Source organism: Phacochoerus africanus, chromosome 2 (genome assembly GCF_016906955.1).
Source record: "Phacochoerus africanus isolate WHEZ1 chromosome 2, ROS_Pafr_v1, whole genome shotgun sequence".
Classification (NCBI taxonomy): domain Eukaryota; kingdom Metazoa; phylum Chordata; class Mammalia; order Artiodactyla; family Suidae; genus Phacochoerus; species Phacochoerus africanus.
The window spans coordinates 133,260,350-133,283,535 of NC_062545.1; the positions used below are offsets into that span (position 1 = coordinate 133,260,350).

The 23,186-nt window shown below is 41.9% G+C and overlaps 2 protein-coding genes across 6 annotated transcripts in view; one reads left to right on the forward strand and one right to left on the reverse strand.

The window, feature by feature from the left end:
* Nucleotides 1-8,298, reverse strand: part of EIF2AK4 (eukaryotic translation initiation factor 2 alpha kinase 4) — a 102,838-nt gene extending 94,540 nt beyond the window's left edge. For all 3 annotated transcript variants that reach the window (XM_047766740.1, XM_047766738.1, XM_047766739.1), the window contains exon 1: nucleotides 8,081-8,298. In XM_047766740.1, coding sequence (XP_047622696.1) covers nucleotides 8,081-8,224 — 144 coding nt within the window. In that variant the 5' untranslated portion in view covers nucleotides 8,225-8,298. The remainder of the gene's footprint in view (nucleotides 1-8,080) is intronic.
* A 186-nt stretch (nucleotides 8,299-8,484) lies between these two features.
* Nucleotides 8,485-23,186, forward strand: part of GPR176 (G protein-coupled receptor 176) — a 144,890-nt gene continuing 130,188 nt past the window's right edge. Inside the window, exons 1-3 of one of the 3 annotated variants that reach the window (XM_047766744.1) lie at nucleotides 8,485-8,783; nucleotides 13,103-13,261; nucleotides 18,929-20,323. In XM_047766744.1, coding sequence (XP_047622700.1) covers nucleotides 20,152-20,323 — 172 coding nt within the window. In that variant the 5' untranslated portion in view covers nucleotides 8,485-8,783; nucleotides 13,103-13,261; nucleotides 18,929-20,151. The remainder of the gene's footprint in view (nucleotides 8,784-13,102; nucleotides 13,262-18,928; nucleotides 20,324-23,186) is intronic. The other 2 variants (XM_047766745.1, XM_047766746.1) reach the window with 2 other exon arrangements.

Consider the following 23,186-nt stretch of genomic DNA (forward strand, 5'->3'; position numbering starts at 1 on the left):
ACCCACTGAGGGAGGCCAGAGATTGAACCCTCATCATCATAGATTCTAGTAGGATTCGTTTCCACTGTGCCACAGTGGGAACTTCTCCCTGTATATTTTAATTACTTTCCTACAATTGCCTCTCTTGTTCAACCTACTATATAAGCACTTAGGTCTTGCCATTTCTTTGGATCTTCATTTTGCTATGGGGCTTCCTATGTATGTGTGAAAGTCTATATGCTTTTCTCCTACATCAATTACACATCTATATGCTTTTCTTACATCAATTTAATTGTCAGACCCAGCCAGGGATCTTAGGAGGAAAGAGCTAAAGTTCTGCATCCCCTACACTCAGAGAATGACCTGAAGGGGTGTGTGAGGAAACATCCTTAGACCTCCTCAGGGAAGACCTATCTGAGGATCACACACTTAAGCAGAGACAAGCTGGTGATCGAGTATTCCAGACTGGGAAAGAGCATGTAAAGAGATTCAAAGGTGGCCCGTGTGTCAAGCACACAGGAGGGAAGAGGGAAACCAGGTGAAGCAGGTGTGGTACGGGACAGCTGGATCACAAAGGGCCTTTCGGCCAGGTTATATAATTGTCAGGGATTTAAAGTGGAAACGATATACTCTAGCACACATTTTAAAAGATGGCTTTGGTCACTGAGTTAAGAATGAAAGGGGAAGAGTAAGGGCAGAAGTCAAAAGCTACTCTAACAATTCAGCCTCTGTCAGGGGCAAAGGAGAGAGAGGAGAGTGGATGTGAAAGAAAGCTAACAAAGAGACTGGGCCCTGAGGGAGGAAAACAGAAGGCTAGTGTCTTGCCAGATGCTCCCTGAGGTTGAGTAGAGTGAGGACAGAGAGCATTCACTGCTTGGGTAACATGGGGATTCAGGTGATCATGCCCAGAGCGGGTTCTGTGGGCACCAAATGCAGACCTGAGGAGTGAATGCTGGATGAGGAAGAGGCAACAGCACGTCTATGAGAGCTCCTTCAAGGAGGTTTGGGTTGTATATAGAGTGGGACCATAGACTAGGGTGTGTGCGTGCGTGCGTGCGTGCGTGCGTGTGTGTGTGTGTGTGTGTGAAATCAAAGGGAGAAATTTCTTTTGTTCTGTTTTAAACTTGGGAGTTACTAGAGCATGTGAGGGTGTTGACAAGGATGTTATGGAAGAGTGGTAAAGAGACCAAATTACGATCTAAAGGAGCAAAGCCCTTCAGAGGGCATAAGGTGACAGATTCTGGGCACAAGATCAACAGACTGGCTTTTGCTAAGAGGAGGTCTCTTCTTCAAGAATGCCAGGAGGACATGCGGAAAAAAAGCAGGTGGAGATGGGTTTCCTCCAAGGAGCCTCACAGGGATGAGAATGACATTGAGCCTGTTAAGCTCTTGACTTCCTGTTTCTTCTTCAACCAGGGCAGGTCAATAATCTGCGTTATTCATTTGACAGAATTTAGCAGGAGAAGCATTTAGTGGCTAAGAGGAGCAAAAATAGTAATACTCAGCTGCTAAGAAGAAAAGGAAAAACTATTGCCTTGATCCCAACAGCCTCACTTTTGGAAAAACTTTTTAATATGGAAATCTTCAAACAAAACTGATAATGACATAATGAACTCCATGTACTCACCAGCCAGTGTCAACAATAACCAATTCATAGCCAATCTTGTGTACCTGTGCTGCCCCTACCCCCAAGTGCCATGTTGGGTTATTCTGAAGTCAATCCTATCAACCAGTCTTTGCCTGTGTTATTGCTATTCATTTCCCAAGGGCAGTCCAGTGACATAGAAAAGATTACATATCTCCATTTTAGAGAGGTGAAAACTGAAAGAAAGGCTAGTTAGACAGACTTAAGCAAAACTTTGCCAGTGGTTCTCCACCAGATCTAATCGTTATAGGCTTTGTCATCTCACAGGCCACAAATTTTAGGTACTATGACCACCAACCTATAATTTTATCAAGAAAATTTTTTTTGCTCCTTTTTACTATAGATATCAGTTTAGAAAATACAGGCTATTTTAGTAACAAAAGTAGGAGGAAGTACAAAAATAGAATAGAGTACAGTCTCATCCTAAGAAGGGTCAATTAATATTATATTAATACATCTTCACATACACATTAGTTTGCCTTTTCTCATTTGGAGGTTGACCAATGAAAACTTTATTTTAGAATGCAAATGGGAATACTGCTTTAAATCTATGTTGACTTGTGTTCCCATTGTGGCTCAGAGGGTTAAGAACCCAACATGTCAGTGAGGATGTGGGTTTGATCTCTGGCCTTGCTCGGTGGGTTAAGGATCTGGTGTTTCTCAAGCTGCGGCACAGGTCACAGATGTGGACTGGATCTGGCATTGCTGTGGCTGTGGCATAGACCAGCAGCTGCAGCTCCAATTCGACCCCTAGCCCAAGAATTTCCATATGCCGAGGGTGTGGCTGTAAAAGGAAAAAAAAAATCCATATTGACTCACCTAGCTTAAAAGTGTTAAATAAATAAGAAGGTAAGAAAATAAGGGGAAATGCCTCACAGATGGTCTTAAAGTATTCAAGACCCTGCAGTCCCAGGTGAAAGAGGTACAAGTCAAGATGTTAAAATGCAAGCATCCAGCTAGGAGCAATGACAGATTTTCCGTTTTGAAGCAAAAAAACTGAAGTAGTCGGCTACTCTCAATGAACTACTGTAAAATAGCCAAACAAAATCCTCAAGGTATAAAAAGTGTAAGAGGAATTCCCATCGTGGCTCAGGGGTAACAAACCGAACTAGTACTCATAAGGACGTGAGTTTGATTCCTGGCCTGGCTCAGTGGGTTAAGGATCTGGTGTTGGTGTAAGCTGTGGTGTAGGTCATAGACACAGCTTGGATCTGGTGTTCCTGTGGCTGTGGTGTAGGCCGGCAGCTGTAGCTCTGATTCAGCCCCTTGGCTGGGAACTTCCATATGCTGCAGGTGAAGCCCTAAAAAGACAAAAAATAAAAATAAAAAAATTAAAAGTGAAAGATAACACACTCAGTCCTAAAACATAAGAGAGGTCGTGTTCATTTGGAACTCATCCCCTTCAATTTTTTTTTTTTTTTAATTAACTCTTCAAAAAAAAGCCCCAAATCCAAGGATCTTTTTTGCATATGGAGGTTCCCAGGCTAGGGGTCCAATCAGAGCTATAGCTGCCAGTCTACACCACAGCCACAGCAATGCCAGATCCGAGCTGTGTCTGTGACCTACATTAGAGCTCATGGCAACACCAGATCCTTAACCCACTGAGCGAGGCCAGGGATCGAACCCACAACCTCATGGTTCCTAGTTGGATTCGTTTCTGCTGTGCCACAATGGGAACTCCCAAGGATCTTAATACACCCTGAAGGATTAGGAACACTGAACTGGGGGGCCCCCTTCTCAGCACAGCACACCCAGTATCTCAGTCTGAATGTGCTTTCTTGGGCACTTCCTCACTCAGGGCCCTCCACACAAACTGGTGTAAGCACAAGTCTTTTTCTGCGAAAACCTCTAGAGTGAAGGATAGAACTATTAAAAACTAAGAAGAATTTTATCAGCCATTCCACACAGCAGCAAATCTTTTGGTTCCAAGGCAGAAGCATGAGGATTATTGACAGCCTGTGATTAACTTCATTGGTTTACAAGATGAACAGGAACATGAAGATGAATGAGGTTTGGGAAATTAAATAAAAATACAAACAAAATTTTCCATTGCATGACTGTGTAAATATACTTAACACTATTGAACTATACACTTAAAAATAGTAAAGCTGGCATATTTTATGTTGTATGTTTTTAACAAAAAGATATTTTAAAAAGCTACATGATTTGGGAGTTCCCGTTCTGGCGCAGCAGAAATGAATCCGACTAGGAACCATGAAATCACGGGTTTGATCCCTGGCCTCACTCAGTGGGTTAAGGATCCAGTGTTGCCGCGAGCTGTGGTATAGATTGCAGACATGGCTCCGATCTGGTGTTGCTGTGGCTCTGGTGGAGATCAGCAGCTGTAGCTCCAATTGGACCCCTACCCTGGGAACCTCCATATGCCAAGGGTGCAGCCCTTAAAAAAAAAAAAAAAAAAAAAAAGCTACATGTTTCAAACCACTTTCAGGTGTTTGGTCTAGAATTGTTACTTACATTCTGCTCATCATATCCTCCTTAATTTTTTTTTTTTTCCTTTTTGCCACATTTGCAGCATGCATAACATCCTGGGCTGGGGATCAAACCTGTGCCACAGCAGCAACCTGAGCCACAACGGTGGCAACACTGCATCCTTAACCCACTGCGCCACCACGGACTTCAGCTCCTTAAATTCTGATGGCAAGATTTGGCTCAACATAGCCTACTGTTTCTCACTTGCTTCAGATCTCATATCCTATAATGTGAAGAATAAACTAGTCTGTGTGAAAAAACAACAAATCCAGAAATAAGTTAACATGTGCAAGCTAGATAATCTGGGCAAGTCTTTGATTTTAAGTCTCCGAAGATGCCAAAAATAAAAATGATAATAGTAAAAGCTCAGAAAATGGAAATTAGATAATATTCCTCTAGATTTTATGTCAAATACCTTAATCACTGACTTCCCTCATATCTCCTTTTCTAAGAATGAATACTTTCTCTAACTGACTTTGTACAAATCACCAAGTTCATTCATTCATCTTCTGTTCACAAGTATTTGCCTATTTGTCAAACTGGTAAGAGTTAAAAAAAAAAAAACCTGCTAGATTCCATAAAGTTTAGTAACTATGACTCCATTTTAAACATGAAAATATTTAAATGTGAATTTTTCCCAAATTAAATACAAGTAACATTATTCCAGTAAAAATGCCAATATAAGTTTTTAACCAGCCAAGTTGATTCTAAAATTCATAAGGAAAAACTAAAGTAAAATTAGTCAGGAATATTCTGTAAATGATGACCACACTAAATACTAAGACGTCATAAATGTACAGTAATGAAAGCAACATAGTCACAGTACCTAAATAGATTACTGGGATAGAATAGAGAGTCAAGAAATAGACTCCAATACATTTGGGAATTATTTGAATCAATAAAAAAATTTCAGCTTTTTACCAGGCATTAAGCATATAGGTATGAACAAATATAGAAACTCTATCCTTATGAAGCTAGCTTACTCTCACATAATGTGAAGGTGGCATTTCAAATTAGTGAAAACAATTGAAAAAAATCATCTATATTAGTTTAACTGGCTAGCTAGGGGGGTGGGGGGTGGGAAGAGGGCAGCTTGGATTCCTACTTGGACAGAGGTAAGAACTTGAAAAAAAAAAGAAAAAAAGAAAGCGATTTCTATACTTATTTGATGGAAGTTTAAAAACAAAATGGTGAAAGAATTAAAATAAGGCCTTGGAGTTCCTGCTGTGACACAATGGCATCAGCGGCATCTCTGGAGTTCTGGGATGAGGATCCCCAGAGGGTTCCATCTTCTATCCAGCACAGTGGACTAAAGATCCAGCGTTGCTGTAGCTGCAGTGTAGGTTGCAACTATGGCTCACATCTAATCCCTGGCTGGGGAACTCCAGAGGCCATGGGGCAGCCAAAAAAGAAAGCCTTAAAGAATTCATTTTTGGTAACACTCAAGCAGGGGGGAAAAAAACCCATAGGAAATATATAACAACAATTTTAAAAAAAGGTCATTTTGACTACACTGAAGTTTTTTAAAATTGCATAAATTACCTAAATATCAAAATGCATGATGATTAATTAGAGGGAAATATGTGCAATATATGACCCCAAATGTTAATTTTCTTGATATATAAATAGCTCTGATATATGAATTGGGAAATAGACAACTGAGTGTAAAAATAAACCAAAGAACATTGAACAGTTCACAGAAAAAAAGTCCATGGCTTACAGACAAAGGTGGTTCTCATAATTTGTAACTAAAGAAGTAAAAATGTTTCATCTATCTACTGGCAAAGATGAAAAAGTCTGACATCTACAATATTGGTGAAGATGTAGCACCCATATACTACTGATGGGTCCAGAGACAGGGGTAAGCTTTTAGGAGGGAAGTTTGCAATAGCTATCAAATTATAAATAAGCAGACCTTTGGCTGACAGAAAATTAGCCTAGATAATTAAGTTAGCAATAAGCTCATAACTGTAGAGGAAATTATATTTTAAACTAGCAGTGTTCAAACTTTAGTATGTAAGATAATTTTTAGCATGCACTCCCAAGATGTTTATCTATAAATAATACACATACACTACCAAAATCTATATTATAAATAACACATCCTACAAAAAGAAGTTTTAAAAAACCTCAAGTTTATTTAGGTTAATAATTCTGTTTGAATTTATTTGCAGCAAATTTGGCCTGAACTGACACGAGGCTATTAATAGTCTTTCTTCATCCCCTTAAGTGTGAATACTTCGATATTCACACATTCTGCTGTGTTTGATTTTGGATGCTGCTCCAGACAAGGAGGGAGGTATTAGGTAAGAAGGGATGTGCACACATGACCATGAACACAAATACTTCTGAATTCTGAAACCCCTAAGTCCTCTGAGTTTTGGATAAAGGATTGTGTACTCATATAACCTTTTCCTAAAGATTGGTGAATAGCAAGTAATAAGTACTTGTTGAATGACTACACTCTGATTCATCCTTATGACCACAAATTACTTGCCTGTGGGGGCCTGTGAGGTCCAGAAAAGTCCTGAGGCTATTTGCCAGGGTACCTGAGGCCACAGCTATCTGAATTCTTCTGCCTGCCTATTATAGCTTTTGTCTTGTCTTGTTTACTCTTCTATCTTGTTATAAAGGCCACCAAGTATAAATTCCAAGATTATCAGTATCCCTATCTACAGAGGCTCTTTCTTCTTTTATGTTTTCCTGCAGTCTTAGAACCAGATAATGACGCTTGCATAAAGTAAATAAAGTGGTTCAGAATGAAGTCGTAGGGGCCTTGTATTGAGTTCCAATGTACACTTGGTGACACATATTTCTGGCTTAATGAGCCCACTTCCTGGTTCTCAATGTTTGGGAATGGAAAAGTTATCAGATCACCAGTAAGTTATGCTGCTATTTTTTCATAAGCATGTTTAAGGGGAATATTTACATTTTCATTATTTCAGGTTTAAAAAAACTTGAAATTAAGCACTAGAAAAGTAAGCTCCCTGAGGGAACGGGGTTTGGTTTGGTTTGTGCTGGGCTGTATTCCCAATACCTAGAACAATACAGAGTTAATGAAGGACAAAACACATTGGGTGAGAGGGAGAATGTTTTGCTCTGACTGCTCCAAAAGATCCTGTTTCTTGAGGAAATCCTGAATGTGTTGATAAGGCACATGCTGTAAAGTGCCAGAAGATGAAGCAAGGTACTTTTAAAATAATACTCATAGACATAAGTTTGCTAGATAATTTTTCAAGGATGAGGGAAAACTGTCAGTATCAGCAGGCTATAATGTGCCTTAACTTACTTCCAGACAAAAAAGAAAATAATATTTTAAACCAAATGCCATTTAAAAAGATCTGGACTCAGCACCCTCCCTCTCCACTATAGCTAAGAAGAATGTATTCCATACTAAGTACGTTATAGGAAGGTACAGAGGACAAGTTCCTCCATAGCGCACAACACAATGAGGATGCCTGAGGAGTACAGTGAGATTACATGGTTAATAGTTTTGAACACACATATAAGGGTGAGACTTGAAAGTTCTGAATGAAGGCATCAGCAAGATCTTTGCAGGAGCCCCCAAAACCTTCCCAGAACAAAGTTGCAATAGGTCCCTATGAATGCACTGTTGTATCAAACTCAAGGGCTTTCAGGGGGAAAAAAAGGCAAGACTGTAAGTAGGCAGGGGTGTTATGGAATGTCAGTGGGAACCAGCAGGGCCAGGTAAGAGAGAGGAGCCGACCTGGGAAAAAGGCTGTAAGAGAATTCGGCCCAGGCGTGGGTTGTGTAGACCTGCCGAGCGCCTGCGGGTTCAGGGACAAAAAGTAAGCGTGGGTGGAATCGTGAAGGATGTAAGCACTCCAGAATCCCGGGGTCTGCGGCTCGGCTCGGACCGGGCCAGGTGGGCCTGGCCAGGCTAAATCGCGCCAAAGGAGGCTGGGCCGCAGCGCGCCACCGGGACCCGATGAGCCAAGTTCCTACCCGTCCGCACGCGTCCGGCCGCAGGTCCTGGAAGTCGGCGCCATAGATGGCCTCCAGGGCCTGTAGCTCATGGTCCTGTCGCTGCGGGTAGCTCTCAGGAGGCTCGTCCCGGCCACGCCCGGGGGCCCCGCGGCCCCCAGCCATGGCAGCCCTGTGGGCAAGGTAAGAGGCCTTGCGTTGGCCGGTGGGCCCCAGGCGGGCTCCGCTCCGGGGGCGGGCCGGTGGGCGGGGCTAAGACCCGGGGCGGGTTTGGGCGGGGCTTCAAGCCAGAGGCGGGGTCAGTGATAGGGTGGTGCTCCGCGGTTGGGGGAAGGAGAACACCCAGAGCTCCCTGATGGGAGTGGGCATGTGAGCCGGGAGCTGCGCTAGGGGTGGGGTCGGGGTTGGGGTGGGGCTCCGCTCCTAGGGTAGGATCCGGGCTGGACCTCGGCGCTGGGGGTCCGCAAGGGGGTTTTGCACCGCTAGGCTGTACTGCGTCAGGGATGAGGTGGGGCTCTGCTCCTGGAGGCCCGATTTCGGCCGGAGCAAAACATGGCGCAGGCGAGGCCCGGCTCGGGAAGCGCTATTAGCGCGTGAAAAGTGAGAGCGAGGGGACGAGGCTAGGGAAAGGCTTGTCCCCTCTTCTGCTGGGGGAATCTGAACAGAGGAACCAGCAGGAGCGTGGGAGAGCACATCAATCGGAATGAGACGATAACGTCAAATGGTATGGTTTTCACGAAATGTCTCTTTAACAGAAGTGCCTGCTGGAATTCCTTCACTCTGGCATGGGTAGGAGACGAAACTCTTAAGGGCAGACTTTGATGGATTTTCTAGCCACTCACTGACTCACCTTGAGCCTTCCCAGAAGACCAGGAGCAAAGACCGTTACCTCTATTCCCCTTCTCCCCGGTTTTAGACCCTCAAACTCATCCCTTTAACCATAAATTCAGCATCCCAATGCATGCGTTCTCTGTCCCTACATGCCCACCCTAGAGATCTCCAGTACCACCTTGCAATTTCAACTGAAAGATGTCTTTCCACTCAGGCACCTGATGAGCAACATTCCCATGAAGAGAATTATGTTGCATGCCGTTTATTTAATGTGAATTGAGGCGGTCTTTCTGTTATATTCTGCCTCCAATCATATTTTTTCAAGTTTATAAAACAACCTATCTCCCCAGACATTGTCATTGTATTTCGTCTTCAGTTGGCTACTAATGCTGTGTATTGATCTAAAATAATCATGTATTACCTCAAATTTGGTTTAGGTGACATTTCCTTATACTTACTTTGCTTACCCTTATACTGTTTGCTAAATAATGACCAAGTATCTTCTGGTCATCTAAGTATCTTGCTGTAATCTATCTATTCTATCAATTCTGGCCAGATAAACAAAGGCACTAGTTTAACCCATTGCCCTTCAAACCATCTTCCTCTTGCCTTCACTGGTGGGGACCTGTTCTTTTTCCAATGATCCCTGTCTGGGTAAACGGGACTCTATTGCCCCTAGCCAACTAAGAGTGATCTTCAATTTTCTTTCTCTCATCTCTTACAGCCAGATAGCCACCATTTTTCATATTCATCCACTTCACCTCATCCCACTAACTTAGTTCAGGCCACTATCATCTCTTCCCTGAGTGACTTCAACAGCTCAGAAACCAGTCATTATTTTCATGCCCCATTTTAAGCCATTCTTCCTATTACAGCCAGAAGAATACTTCTAAGTAAAAAATAGCATCACATCATTCCAGTCCTTAAAATCCTTCCATTTTTCCTTTCATAATTCATACATCTTCTGTCTATTAAAAAACTCTATAAATACAATGTTTAAAATTTTTAAAAATTGGAGTTCCCATCATGGTGCAGTGGAAACGAACCTGAGCAGGAACCATGAGGTTGCAGGTTCAATCCCTGGCCTTGCTTAGTGGGTTAAGGATCTGGCGTTGCCATGAGTTGTGTAGGTCCTGGACTCAGCTCGGATCTGGCGTTGCTGTGGCTGTGGTGTAGGACGGCAGTTACATCTCTGATTTGGCCCCTAGCCTGGGAACCTCCATATGCCGAGAGTGCAGCCCTAAAGAGCAAATAAATTAATTAATTAATTAATTAATTAATTAAAATAAAACATTGTATTTGGTATATAGTAGTATCTCATTATGTCTTAATTTACATTTCCCTAATGATTAATGATTTTGAGCACCTTTTCATTTGCTTATTTATAATTCATATATCTTCAGTCTGTTCAAAAAATCATAGAAATTTTAACATGTACATAAAAGTAGAGGAAATATTATAATAACCCCCCCTGTACTCATCACTCAACTTCAACAGTATAAATATCTTGTCACTCTTTTTTCGTTTCTCTCCACCACCACCCCACACACTCATCTCCCTAGGAGTAAATCTCAAAGAAAATCTCAGATATTGTATCATTTTTTCTAGAAACACTTAAGTCCATATCTCTAATAGGTAAGGACATTTACAAACATAACAATATTGTCCTTATACCTTAAAAATATAACAATTGCTTACCATCATTTAATACCCAATTTATGTTCAAAATTCTCCATTTGTCTAAAATTAGAATCTGTAATGGATGCTCGACCTATAAAGAATATAATCAAAACAAACAGCAAAATTTGAAGGGGAATTAGACAGCAGTATTGTATCAGTGTTAATTTCCTGGCTTTAGTGGTTTAACAGTACCATGTACAGCTTCAAATAGAAACTGTCCTGTTATTAGGAAATTTCCACTCCAATCTTAAGGGGTAATAATGTATGCAATTAGCTCCCAAATGACTCAGGAAATAGAGAAAGAGATAATAAGTGTAGAATGTTGACCAATAGGGAATTTAGGTGAAGGATATATGAGAATTCTTTAGATGATTCTTATAACTTTTATGTAAGTTTGAAATTATTTCAAAGTCAAGATTTTACAGAGTTCCCTGGTACTCTAGTGGTTAAGGACCCAGCATTGTCACTGCTATGGTGTGGGTCCTGTGTTGGGCCTGGGAACTTCCACACATTGCAGGTGCGGTAAAAAAAAATTTTTTTTTTTCGCCAGAAAAACACCCTGGCAAACTTTTCCAAAGTGGTTGTACCATTTTATATTCCCACCAGTTTAGGAAAGTTCTAATTACTCTGCATCCTTACCAGTAATTGTTATTGTCAGTCTTAAATTTTAAACATTGAATTTGGTATGTAGTAATATCTCTTTGTGTCTTAATTTACAGTTTCCTAATATTAATGATGTTGAGCTTTTCATTTGCTTATTTATGATTCATGTATCTTCTGTCTTTTCAAATCTTTTACTCTTTTTCCAAATTGAGTCATTTGTTTATTTATTGTTATTATTTTTGATGCTCCTGCAGCATGTGGAAGTTCCTGGGCCAAGGATCGAACCTGCATCACCACAACAGGAGCCACAACAGTGACAACAGCTGATCCTTAACCCATTGAGTCACATGGAAACTCAAGAGAATTCTTTATATATTCTGGATTAAGTCCTTCATCAAATATGTGATTTGCAAAGATTTTCTCGTAGTCTATGGCTTACCTTTTTGTTCTCAAGTATTTTACAAAGATCATAGTTCTTACTTTCGAGGAAATTCAGTTTATCAGTTTTTTCTTTTGTGCATCATGTTTTGTTGTCCTATCCAAGAAATTTTTGCCTAACTCATGTTCACAAAGATTTTCTTTTGTGTTTTCTTCTAGAAGTTTCATGGTTTTAAGTTTTACATTTAGGCCTATCATGAGTTTTAGTTAAAAAGTTAAACATATACCTACCATATGACAAAGCTATTCACTGTTAGGTATTTATTTACCTAAGAGAAATGAAAGTGAATGTCCATATAAACACTTGTAAGTGGAGTTCCCTAGTGGCCTAGTGGTTAAGGACTTAGCATTGTCTTTGCTACAACTCGGGTTACTGCTGTGGCTTAGGTACAATCCCTGGCCTGGGAACTTCTGTATGCTGTGGGTGTGCCAAAAAACAAACAAACAAACAACTTGTAAATGAATAGTCATAGCCCCTTAATCCCCAAACTGGAAACAACCTAAGTGCCATTAAAAAGTGCTGGACAGGGAGTTCCTGCCCTGGCTCAGAAGTTAGCAAACCCGACTAGCATCCATGAATACTAGGGTTCATTCCCTGGCCTCGCTCAGTGAGTTAAGGATCCAGCATTGCCGTGAACTATGGTGTAGGTCGAAGACATGGCTCAGATCCCATTTTGCTGTGGCTCTGGTGTAGGCTAGCAGCTACACTTCCGATTGGATTCCTAGCCTGGGAACCTCATACGCTGCTGGTGCAGGCCTAAAAAAGACAGAAAGACCGGAGTTCCCGTCATGGCTCAGTGGTTAACGAATCCGACTAGGAACCATGAGGTTGCAGGTTCCGTCCCTGCCCTTGCTCAGTGGGTTAACGATCCGGCGTTGCCGTGAGCTGTGGTGTAGGTTGCAGACGAGGCTTGGTTCCCTTGTTGCTGTGGCTCTGGCGTAGGCCAGTGGCCAGTGGCTGTAGCTCCGATTCGACCCCTAGCCTGGGAACCTCCATATGCCGCAGGAGCGGCCCAAAGAAATAGCAAAAAGACAAAAAAAAAAAAAAAAAAGACAGACCAAAAAAAAAAAGTTCTGGACAATATAGGTAAAAATAAATTGAGGTGTATTGATACAATCAGTGGAACACTATTCAGCAATAAAAAGAAATAGGCTATATAGTAATAACATGGAGGAATCTCAAAATAATTACACTAAATGAGAGAAGCCAGACAAAAGAGTATAAACTGTATGATTCCATTTATATAAAGTTCTAAAAATACAAACTTAGTAATAGAAGTGATTGCCTGGGGTAGGGAGGACAGGGTTGAGCCACAGGGAGGCATTCCAGAGGGAGAAGAGGAAATTGTCTTGATTGTGCTGATGGTTTCATAGGTGTTTGCATGTATCAAAACTAATTAAACTGTATGACATATGCAATTTATTGTATGTCAATTATACCCTATTAATATGTTAAAAGGTTGTTTTTTACTTTTGTTTTTTGTTTTACAGTGCTTTGTTTGTATTAGGATTCAGACAAGATCCACACATTACATTTGGCTGCCCTACATGAAATAACTTAGCAGGCTTGGGATTATTCTAAAGAAAAGACTGGTCCTTGACTGGCTTCTGCAGATAACCTCTAAACCCTTAGAATGTCCAGCGTGGGAGGTGTGTTTTTGTATAAATGGGGCTCAGAAACAATTTGTCAGGGCACCTCAAGATTTCCATATTCTCCAGGCCTTCTCTAAAGCCTTAGATCCGTTCTCAAAGAAAGAGTCTCTATTTCTCTGTGCTCTCACTGCTCCCCCAAAGTATTCTCCTGGTCTTATTGTTTACCCTTAACTTCCCCAGGAAGAAAATCCCAGACTGTTGGTCATTGTCCCCATATTTTACAACTATGATCCCCTCATTCCTGAAGAATATTTTCACTGGATACACAATTTTGGGTTAATTGTTCTTATCTTTCGGACTTGAAAATGTTTTGCCCCTTCCTTCTGGCCTGTGTGGTTTCAATTAAAATCTCTGCTATCATTCACATTGTTTTTCCCCTAGAGATAAAGTGGCATTTCTCTTTGGCTACTTTTAAAGTTGTTTATTTTCTTTGTCTTAGTGTCCAAGTTTGTATCCTGGTATAGATTTCTTTGGGTTTATCCTGTTTATAGATTTCACTTAGCTTCTTGAATCTGTAGGCTTATGATTTTTGACTAACATGAGAAATTTCAGCCCAGTAGTCTGGATACCTTTTCAGCCCTGCCCTCTTTCCCCTCTCAGTGTAGGAGGTAAAAGCACTTAACTATTGTTACTGCTTTCTGTGGCCTGGCAGCCAGAAGTAGGAGAGTCAGTGTGGTTCCTTCTGCTTGATAAAGTATGAAATAAAATGATGGTAATTTAACATATCCCAAACTAAGAACCATGAAGTAAACATATTTAGCCCAAGAGTGTAACGGTTAAATTCTGGACTTCTAAGTCTTCAAGCAAAAATTCCCCTAAAACCATTTTGTCCTTTGTTAACTGCAAAGTAAGTGGTTCTTCCATTTTTTGAAATACAAGACTTGTTAGATAGTATTTTATTTATATCTAAAAAGAGAGAATTCTTTAAAATGTTGAAAGATACTTTCTTTCTCCTTTTGATTATCTGTTGTCTTTAAGCATCAAGAAAAGGATCAATCTTATATAGTTACCTTTATTGATTTCCTGTGATGTACCAGGTACTGTTAGAGATTGTCATCAATTTTGCATTTTATTGTCCTCTAAACAGAGCTTTGCAAAATAGGCATCTTTATCCATATCTGGTAGAAGAGGAAACTGAGCTTAGAGAGGTCATGTAACTGCTTAGTGTAACAAATGGAAATTGGGGAGCAGGCATTTAAATCCAGGTCTGACTGATACCAACATTATGCTATTCCCCCCACCACCCCATCAGACTCTTATCTTGAAGAAGTTGGTAGGTTTGCCTATGTAAGGAAGAAAAAAAAAAATGAGTTGTCACCTATACTAAGCTTAAGTACGCACCAAAAACCTATTTAAATGACATAAATTTATTGAAGAACCAGTATGTTTTTGGACATGCTTGGGAACCCTATCAGCCTGTTTATTATTTCTATAGGGAAATGGATCCTGAGTGCTACACAACTAAATTTAAAACCTGGGGAACACAAAGTATTTTTAGCTTGGGAGAATGCCTTCTTATACTATTCATTATGGGAGAAGAATGTAAGGAAAAATTACATATATATTACAGCATTATCTAAGAGCCAGAGGTTGCCTTTTTATTACTGCATCTCCCATTATCTGCTTTTAGTGCAGCTCCAGAAGGTTTTAGATAAAAATTACCTAGCACATAAGTGTGTCAGCTAGTGGTCCTAATCACCTGCCTTCAGCCATGGTTGTGTACATGTTTGCTGCTAGGTGTTACCATTGGCTAGCTCATATCCCTGTAGCATCTATACATGGCAAGTAACTGAAGAGGACTGTGATTTATTTATAATTTAGGTGATTTTTTGGACCTCTTCAGAAAAATATCTAAAACAGAATTTTTGAAGGATTTTTTTGTTGTTGTTGCTTTTTTAGGGTCGTATCTGTGGCACATGGAAGTTCCCGGCTAGGGGTCGAATTTGAGCTACAGCTGCCTGCCTACACCACAGAAACAGAGACATGGGATCCCAACAGTGTCTTCGACCTACACCACAGCTGACAGCAACACTGGATCCCTGACCCACTGAGCAAGGCCATGGATTGAATCCACATCCTCATGGATACCAGTCGGATTCCATTCCAATGTGCCACAACGGGAACTCCTAAAGGATTGTTTTTGACAAAAAGAAAATAGATATTAGAGCAGATTATATTTTCCTTAAACAACTGCAACAATCTCATTCCACATGCTTTTCTTACAATATGATGGACACTCTCGCTATTGAGAACTGTGACCTATGTCCTCTCCTCTTACATGTGGTGGCTTTTGACTGCTTCAACAGTACAGTAGAAGTGATGTTATGTGACTTCTGAGATGAGTCATAATAGCCAACTGCCGAGGTCCAGCCCCAGCAGCCAGGGAGTGCCGAAGGAGAGGATGGGCTACAAACGGCGCGGAAAGAATTGGAGCCAACTCCTCAGCTGCATGCTGCAGATGACCCAATTTATTAAATGAAAAGCATCAGTTTTTATACCCTATCACAATCAGGTTTCGTGTAAGATTTGACATTAACATTTGATTTAAAGCCCTTTTGTTCCCTCCACCCAAGATACAAAAAAGAAGGTTAGTTAAAACATGTTCCTTTCAACTTCAGATTTTCCTTCAAGATTACAAACTTAAAGTTTCACACTGTATTTTTCTTAAAAGGTCAACAACAGTAGCTATTCTATTCTATATAAAGAAAACAAAGCTTTAATAAGTAATAAACTATGATACCTAACATTCTTTAACTAAAGTTGTATGTGGTTAACAAAACACATGAAAGCCTTGGGCTCATGGCATTCTTAAAACCACGATTTATTTGGCGCCAGCAAGCTAAGCGTATAACCTATTGTGCTGATTTACGTAAGTTTCAAACCACCAATTTTAATAGAAAGGAGTATTATACCCAAAAATTAGCAAATGCCCCCATAAGGGATAAAAGTTACAGGTGACACTGTTATTTGATAAAAAATATATCTATTATAGAAAATAGCAATTTATAGGCCAAACAACATTTTCCCAGCCCCAAACTTCTTTTTAAGTAAAGGGACTGAAATCACGTTCCCCCTGTATACTCTCACAAAATAGGTGCCATAAATTGTTACTCCAAAACAAAGGCTTTTTCCATTACATTGTTTAAATAACTTCACTCTGTTTTGGTTCAAGTGTTTTATGTACCCAGGGCAAATCTTTAGCGGTAAGAAAGCTGTGAATAGAGATAGAAAAAGGAGGATAAACACAGAAAAATAGATTAACATATTTTTTAGGGGATATCATTTTTATTTTCCTGGAGCCGATATCTTTCAAGGGATTGCTCTGCAATCCTTCTTCTTTCTTCAGCTTGTCTGTAGCTCTGCTAACCAGACAAGCCTCACGCATCCACAATCCTTCTTCTTTCTTCAGCTTGTCTGTAGCTCTGCTAACCAGACAAGCCTCACGCAGGTGCCGACTGTGGCTTTGCTCTCTTTACTGGAGCAGCCTTATGGCTCCTGACAGCCAACGAGATTCTGTCTCGTCCTCTTGGGACTCTGTCTTGAAATGCTCACTTTTGGAACATAGCTGCCAGGCTGTGAGAGGGCCAAGCAGCCAATGGAGGGGACACATATAAGGACTCCTGCTGAGGTCCCAACAACAGCCAGCATCAACTGTGAGACATATGAAGTAAAAAGCTTTCAGATTCCATACCCTGGGTTTGACTTAGAGCTGCCCCATGGAGTTCCCTGGTGGCCTAGTGGTTAAGGACTTGACATTGTCACTGCTGTGGCTCTGGCTACTGCTGTGGCTTATGTTCTATTTCTGGTTCGGGAACTTTTCTATGCCATGGGAGCAGCCAAAAAAAATAAAAGAGCTGCCTCAGCTGATATTATGTGGAGCAGAGATAAGCTTTCCCAATGAATCCTGCCTGAATTGCCTATTTGGGAGCAAAGCAAATGACTGCTGTTGTAATTTAGGCCATTGAGTTTGTAGTGAGCACAGAGGTATAAATAACACCATTATAGACGTTTGACATATATTTAAATAATGTCCAACCTCTTACATCGATCTTAAATTATTTTGTAGTCAGTGAAAAACTTGTATAACATATGGCTGTAAGAAATATGCCATTCTAGTCTCATCTTGGTCCTGTATTTTCACAAGGCAATCCTTCCTCAAGTCTGAGAATCATGGTGACCTTAGCTTATCAGGTTATTTCTTGATTCAACTAAACCCAAGCCCTAACACCAACTTAGGGGCTGGAGAGAATTTACTGGTATCTTCTCAGAATACAAAAACAAGAGAGGCTTCTTGCTTTGTTAAACACTCTTAAGCTCTGAAAAACTGAAAAATCTTTCTACACTTTTTTTTTTTTCTCTTTCAGGGTGCACCTGCAGCATATGGAGGTTCCCAGGCTAGGGGTGGAATAAGAGCTGCAGCTGCTGGCCTACACCACAGCCACAGCAACTTGGGACCTGATCCGTGTCTGTGACCTACACCACAGCTCACAGCAATGCCAGATCCTTAACCCACTGAGGAGGCCAGGGATCGAACCCACATGCTCATAGATCCTAGTTGGGTTCGTTAACCACTGAGCCATGAAGGGAACTCCTGAAAAATCTTTCTACACTTTTATCTACACTATTATTTCTTTTTAGTAATTCTGAATAGCGATGGCAAGTGAAGGTGGGTAAAGGGGTATTTTTACAACTGTTACTACACAACGCACAACGAACATTCTTCCCTAACTTTTCCTAAGGAGTGTACTGCCATGTTGTTGCATTATTATTATAAATTCTGTCTTGTAATGATTACAGTGTAAGGTGTTTCATCTCGAAAAATGTTTAGACTCCCAGAACAGGTTTTAACTATTGGAAATGGCTTATTTTTTTAAAAAACTACAATTAATCATTAATTTTCTTTCCATCATCCCCCCCCAAAAATGTTTTAAAAAACTGCTTACACAGAGGATTATGCGAAAGTATAATAATTACTATTATTTTTGGCCGTACCCACGGCATGTGGAAAGACCAGAGATCCAACCCACAACACAGCTGTAAACCAGAGCCACAGGAGTGACGATGCTGATCCTTAAGCTTCTGAGCCACAAGAAGTCCTATGTGCAAGTATTTTGAGACTCCAAAGATGTATAAGACCTGGACCTTTGCCCTTTCAGGAAGAGTAAATACTAAGGGTTACCTATGAAAGCAAAGCAGCTGTGTAGTACCAGGATCAGCCTTGCGACAACCAAGAAATAAATCTGTAATTTTAATAAATTCTTAAAAGGTATTATCCAGGGACCTAGTTCTACTAGTCAATATATTAAAGCCTTGTACCATGTATTTCACTCATTAAAAAGAAAGTTTCCATAAGGTTAAATCAGGCAAATGTTTAGTTGTCTTCTCCTCTCATTTCTCTTTTACTCTTTTCCCATCCTTTCTCTGAATGCCATGCACGATCCTTTTCCCATTCGCCGTCTCTTTACCATTTTTAATTGCTTACTTGGTCATCCCAGCTTCCCAACCGTTTGCATCAGCCCTTAGGAAGGCTCCCTCCTCAAGCCTTCATTCCCAGAATCCACCGCACCTGGGTTATATCGCGTACGTTTTAGAAATGAGACTCAATAAAAAGGCCCAGGAAACCATGCACGTATTTCTAAATCCCATCTTTCTTAAATGCTTCAGCTACATCCAAGACCTGATGGAGGAGACTGGGCTCCCTGCCCAGGTGGCAACAGATGTGGAATTATCTGCCTCAGGCAGCCCCTGATGACGAGATAAGGAGCAGTAACGACAGCAGCAAACGAAGAAGCCCAGCAGAAGTGAGCCTATTCACCACAGCCAGACACTGATCATCCGATCCTCAGCGCCTCCCACGCTCACTGCTTGGGCTGTCACGACCGTGGGGTGGGGCAAGATGGCGCGGTCCCCATGGTAGCCTGGGCGTGAGGGCGGGGCCACGAGCCTCACGTGATCGCCCCGCGGGCCGCGAGCCCCCCAGCTGCCCAAAGCGAGCGCCGGGAGGCTGGCGGCCGCGCTGACAGTGCTTTAGCCCCTCTAGGGGCGTGTTCTCGTGTCACATCAAACCCTGAGGTCTCCCTCTTAGCAGCCGAAGGCCAGAGCGGGGCCAGGAAAGGGGGCACTGGGACGTGCAGAGGCAAAGGGACTGCGGAACGAGGTCCCTACTAACGGCGCCGAGGCAGGAGGTCGGAGCCCCTAGCGAAGGGCTGGGCCGGAGGAGACCTCGCGGGCGTCCTGGGGGACTGCCGGGCGCTGAGGGCGAGACTATTGGGGAGGTTCACGGCTTTCCACCCAGGCCCTGCGCGCCGTCGGGGACTCGGGCGTCCCCTCGGGGCTTCGAGCACTTAACTTGGGCATTTTCTGGGTTTCTTATCGCCATCTGGCCTCTAAGCCAGCAGGACTGAAAACCGGCTTCAGCCAAATGTCCTCTTCCCTCTGAGGAGAGGAGCTGAGCCTGTCAGCCGGAGGGGGACACGAGAGGGCTGCCCTGGTTCCCAGGGGGTGAAAGGAACGGAGAACGCCCTCTTTGACCATCAAATGTCCCTTGTATTTCCCTCCCTGTTGAGTAGGCTTGCCGGGGCTGCCCGCTGGGGAGGAGGGACGGACGACGCTCAGCGGGCTATGCCCTTGCTACCTTCATGAGGCCGCTGACGGAGACCCAGGAGAGAACCGGCATGGGGCGAAGTCTTGCCCTCTCCCCTCCCCGCCTCCCAGGCGCTGGGGCTGGCGATGTGGAGACGTGAGGGGGACCCGCCGCTGCCCGGGGTTCTCCAGGACTCCACCAGGCACCCGCGCGTTCCTCCGCGCCCGGGGCAGGACAGAGTGGCGCGGGGGTCCGGGGCAGGCGCCCGGGCGGGCGACGACAGAGCCGGAGCTCCATCCTCGCCATGGGGCACAACGGCAGCTGGATCTCCCGAAACGCCAGCGAGCCGCGCAACGCGTCGGGCGCCGAGGCAGCAGGCGCCAACCGCAGCGCGCTCGGGGAGTTCGGCGAGGCGCAGCTGTACCGCCACTTCACCACCACCGTGCAGGTCGTCATCTTCATAGGCTCGCTGCTCGGTAAGCCGTCCGCGGGGGCGCCTCCCTGGTAGACTTCCCTGAGGGCACAGGCTCGGACAGAGCCGGGATCGGGGGTCGCCCCAGCTGCCGTGGGTTGCGGGGTGCCTGGCCAAAGTACGGGTAGTTGAAGGAGGTTTCAGAATGCCAGGGTACCTGCGGGGAAGTTAGATAGGAACTGTGGACTTCAGCCCCGGAGCTTGAAGCGGGAGAGTTACTGTAGGGCTTGGTCCCGGCAGAGGTCAGACTCTCCAGGCAGCCCTTGCGGATGAGCACAGGGTTGTGCCCATCATGCCTCACCTCTCGGGTGCCAGAGCGGAGGGCTGGCCCTAGCTCTTGTTTGCAAATAGCGAAAAGCAAAGCTTCTGTTTTGTTGCTGATGACTGATGTGTTTATTTTGCGCTCCTGTCTCATACACAGAGAGACGTAGATTGGGATTTGTCTTGTTTGGGGGCTTTAAAATATCCTAAGGCAACATAGAGTTTAACTCTACAGGGTTGTGTACCAGCAAGTTGGTGTTCTGAATTAGCAAGCCATTTTAAAAATGAGCAAAATAAGGCTCTTGGAAAATAAACATATATATTTATTTCGGATAAATATATTAGGATATTTTAACCCCCCCAACAACACAAATCCCAATCTGCTTCTCTCCCTATGTTTTGTTTGAAGTACAAAGTAAAGACAGGATTAAAAAACAAAATATCACACACAACAAATTTAGGAATACTTGGGGGAAGCAAAGACCAAAGAACTGAAATGAGTGGTTTAGGGAAAATGTCTACTAGTGTGAGAATTACCTGTACTTCTGGTAGCTACTTTTTAAATAATAAATGATGCTATCTCTATTCTTGTTGAGTTTTGTTGAACATGTTGCATATTCCTTGTAAACATGTGGCTTCCCTTCAAATGTAAATTCTCTGATGTGGCATTTATAAGGAGATAAAAAGATCATTTATAATTCTGTGTGATATCATGGCCAAGAGCAGTCTTAAAGTTTCAAAGTAGGAAGAGATTACTTTTTTGTAGACCCTGTGAGTTTCCATGGCAACCAAGATAACTGACATCAAAAAGACTATGAAACATTAACTATACTTCAATTTAAAAAAAAAAGAAAGAAAGAAAGAAAAGAAGGAGTTCCTGTCATGGGGTAGGAGAAATGAATTCGGTTAGGAACCATGAGGTTGAGGGTTGGATCCCCAGCCTTGCTCAGTGGGTTAACAATCCAGAATTGTGGTGAGCTGTGGTGTAGGTCGCTGATGCAGCTCAGATCTGGCATTGCTGTGGCTGTCATGTAGGTCAGCAGCTACAGCTCTGATTAGACCCCTAGCCTGGGAACTTCCATATGCTCCCATTAGCCCCCTAGCCTGGGAACCTCCATATGCCAAGGGTGCGGCCCTAAAAAAGACAAAAGACAAAAAAGAAAAAATAAATAATGCAATGTAATCCAAAAATAAAAAGAAAAAAGAAAGAAAGAAAAAAAGACTGAAAGAATTGTGTTTGGAATTTCCCTTCATAATTTCTCTAATTGTCATTATCCTATCCCACTCTAGCATAAATTATCTTCAATTTATTATCATGAGGGCATTTTCAGGAGTTGACATCAGTGTGGCTCTGTCTAGATTTGTGTGTGTTTGTTAAGATGTGTTCTATGGGTGGAATGTAATTGCTTATGTCCCCAATATTTTCAGTATTCATTTAACAAACAACAAACCAGCCACAATGCAGTATATATTATTGAGACTTAAATTATAGTATTGTCACATTTACTTAAAGCGTAGGTTATTGGAGAGTAGAAGTGACTACATTTTTATTTCTGCATTTATTCTGTATATTGTTTTGTTTCCCCATTGGTAGCTTTAACCTTGAAGAAAGATGTTGCTGGGAGAAGTTTTCCCATAGTTTGACTTAAAATTCGAGTACTGTTGACATAGAAGACGGACCATGTATGTAAAGGACAGAGCAAATAGTGCACATTTAATAAATGTTCTGCTTCCCATGTACTTTCTGTTCTGGTAACTTGCATCGGATTCAGGAATTCTTGGGTAAATCTGTCTTTAATTCAGATTGCCTTTTGGTAAATATATAGCACACATGAGTCTTAGTAATGAACAATATGAAATCAAAGACTCAAAAATAATTGGAATCATTATTTCTGCTAATGTTTTGGATCAGACTTCTCAGAGTTCATCTTTGTCTTTCTTTTTCCCCATTCTCTTTGGATTCACAATCCAAGTGCTTGGAGAGCTGAAGACCTCTCTGGTGCTTTGACTTGAAAAAGGTCTGTGGTTATGACCTAGCCTATTACCTGTACAAATTGTCTGTTCTGTGCTCTTATTCATCATTGGAGGCATTTAGGAGATTTTCATAAATGAATTTGTTCCTATTTAAAGAAAATTAACACTGTAGACAATAGCTAACAAGTATGTATCCTACCCTTAAATTTATTTTAAAATTTTATTATTTATTTACTATCTTTTTAAAAAATTATTTATTTTAAAATAGAGAAATCGGCCTGCTCTCCACCACTAGGCTATAATTAACTTAGCTTTACTTTCCTTAGCAATAGTCTGTCATGAACCAATATGAAGTTAATGACCCCAAGTAAAGATCCTAGTTGTCTGCTGCCTGATTCTTTGAGGTAGTTATTAAAGTAATCATTTCAAAGGAAAGATGGGGGAAAATTGATTATTGAATTGATTTAACAGATGATATAGACAAATATCATTTTTTCTCATGATTGTTTATAAATCTTACAACAAAATTGTATTGGACACCAGCAATGTTCATGGGTACTTGTTTGATAGAGAAATATACTTGTGCTTTTAATACTAATTGAAATTGGCAAGGTAACAGCTGGATAATTCTT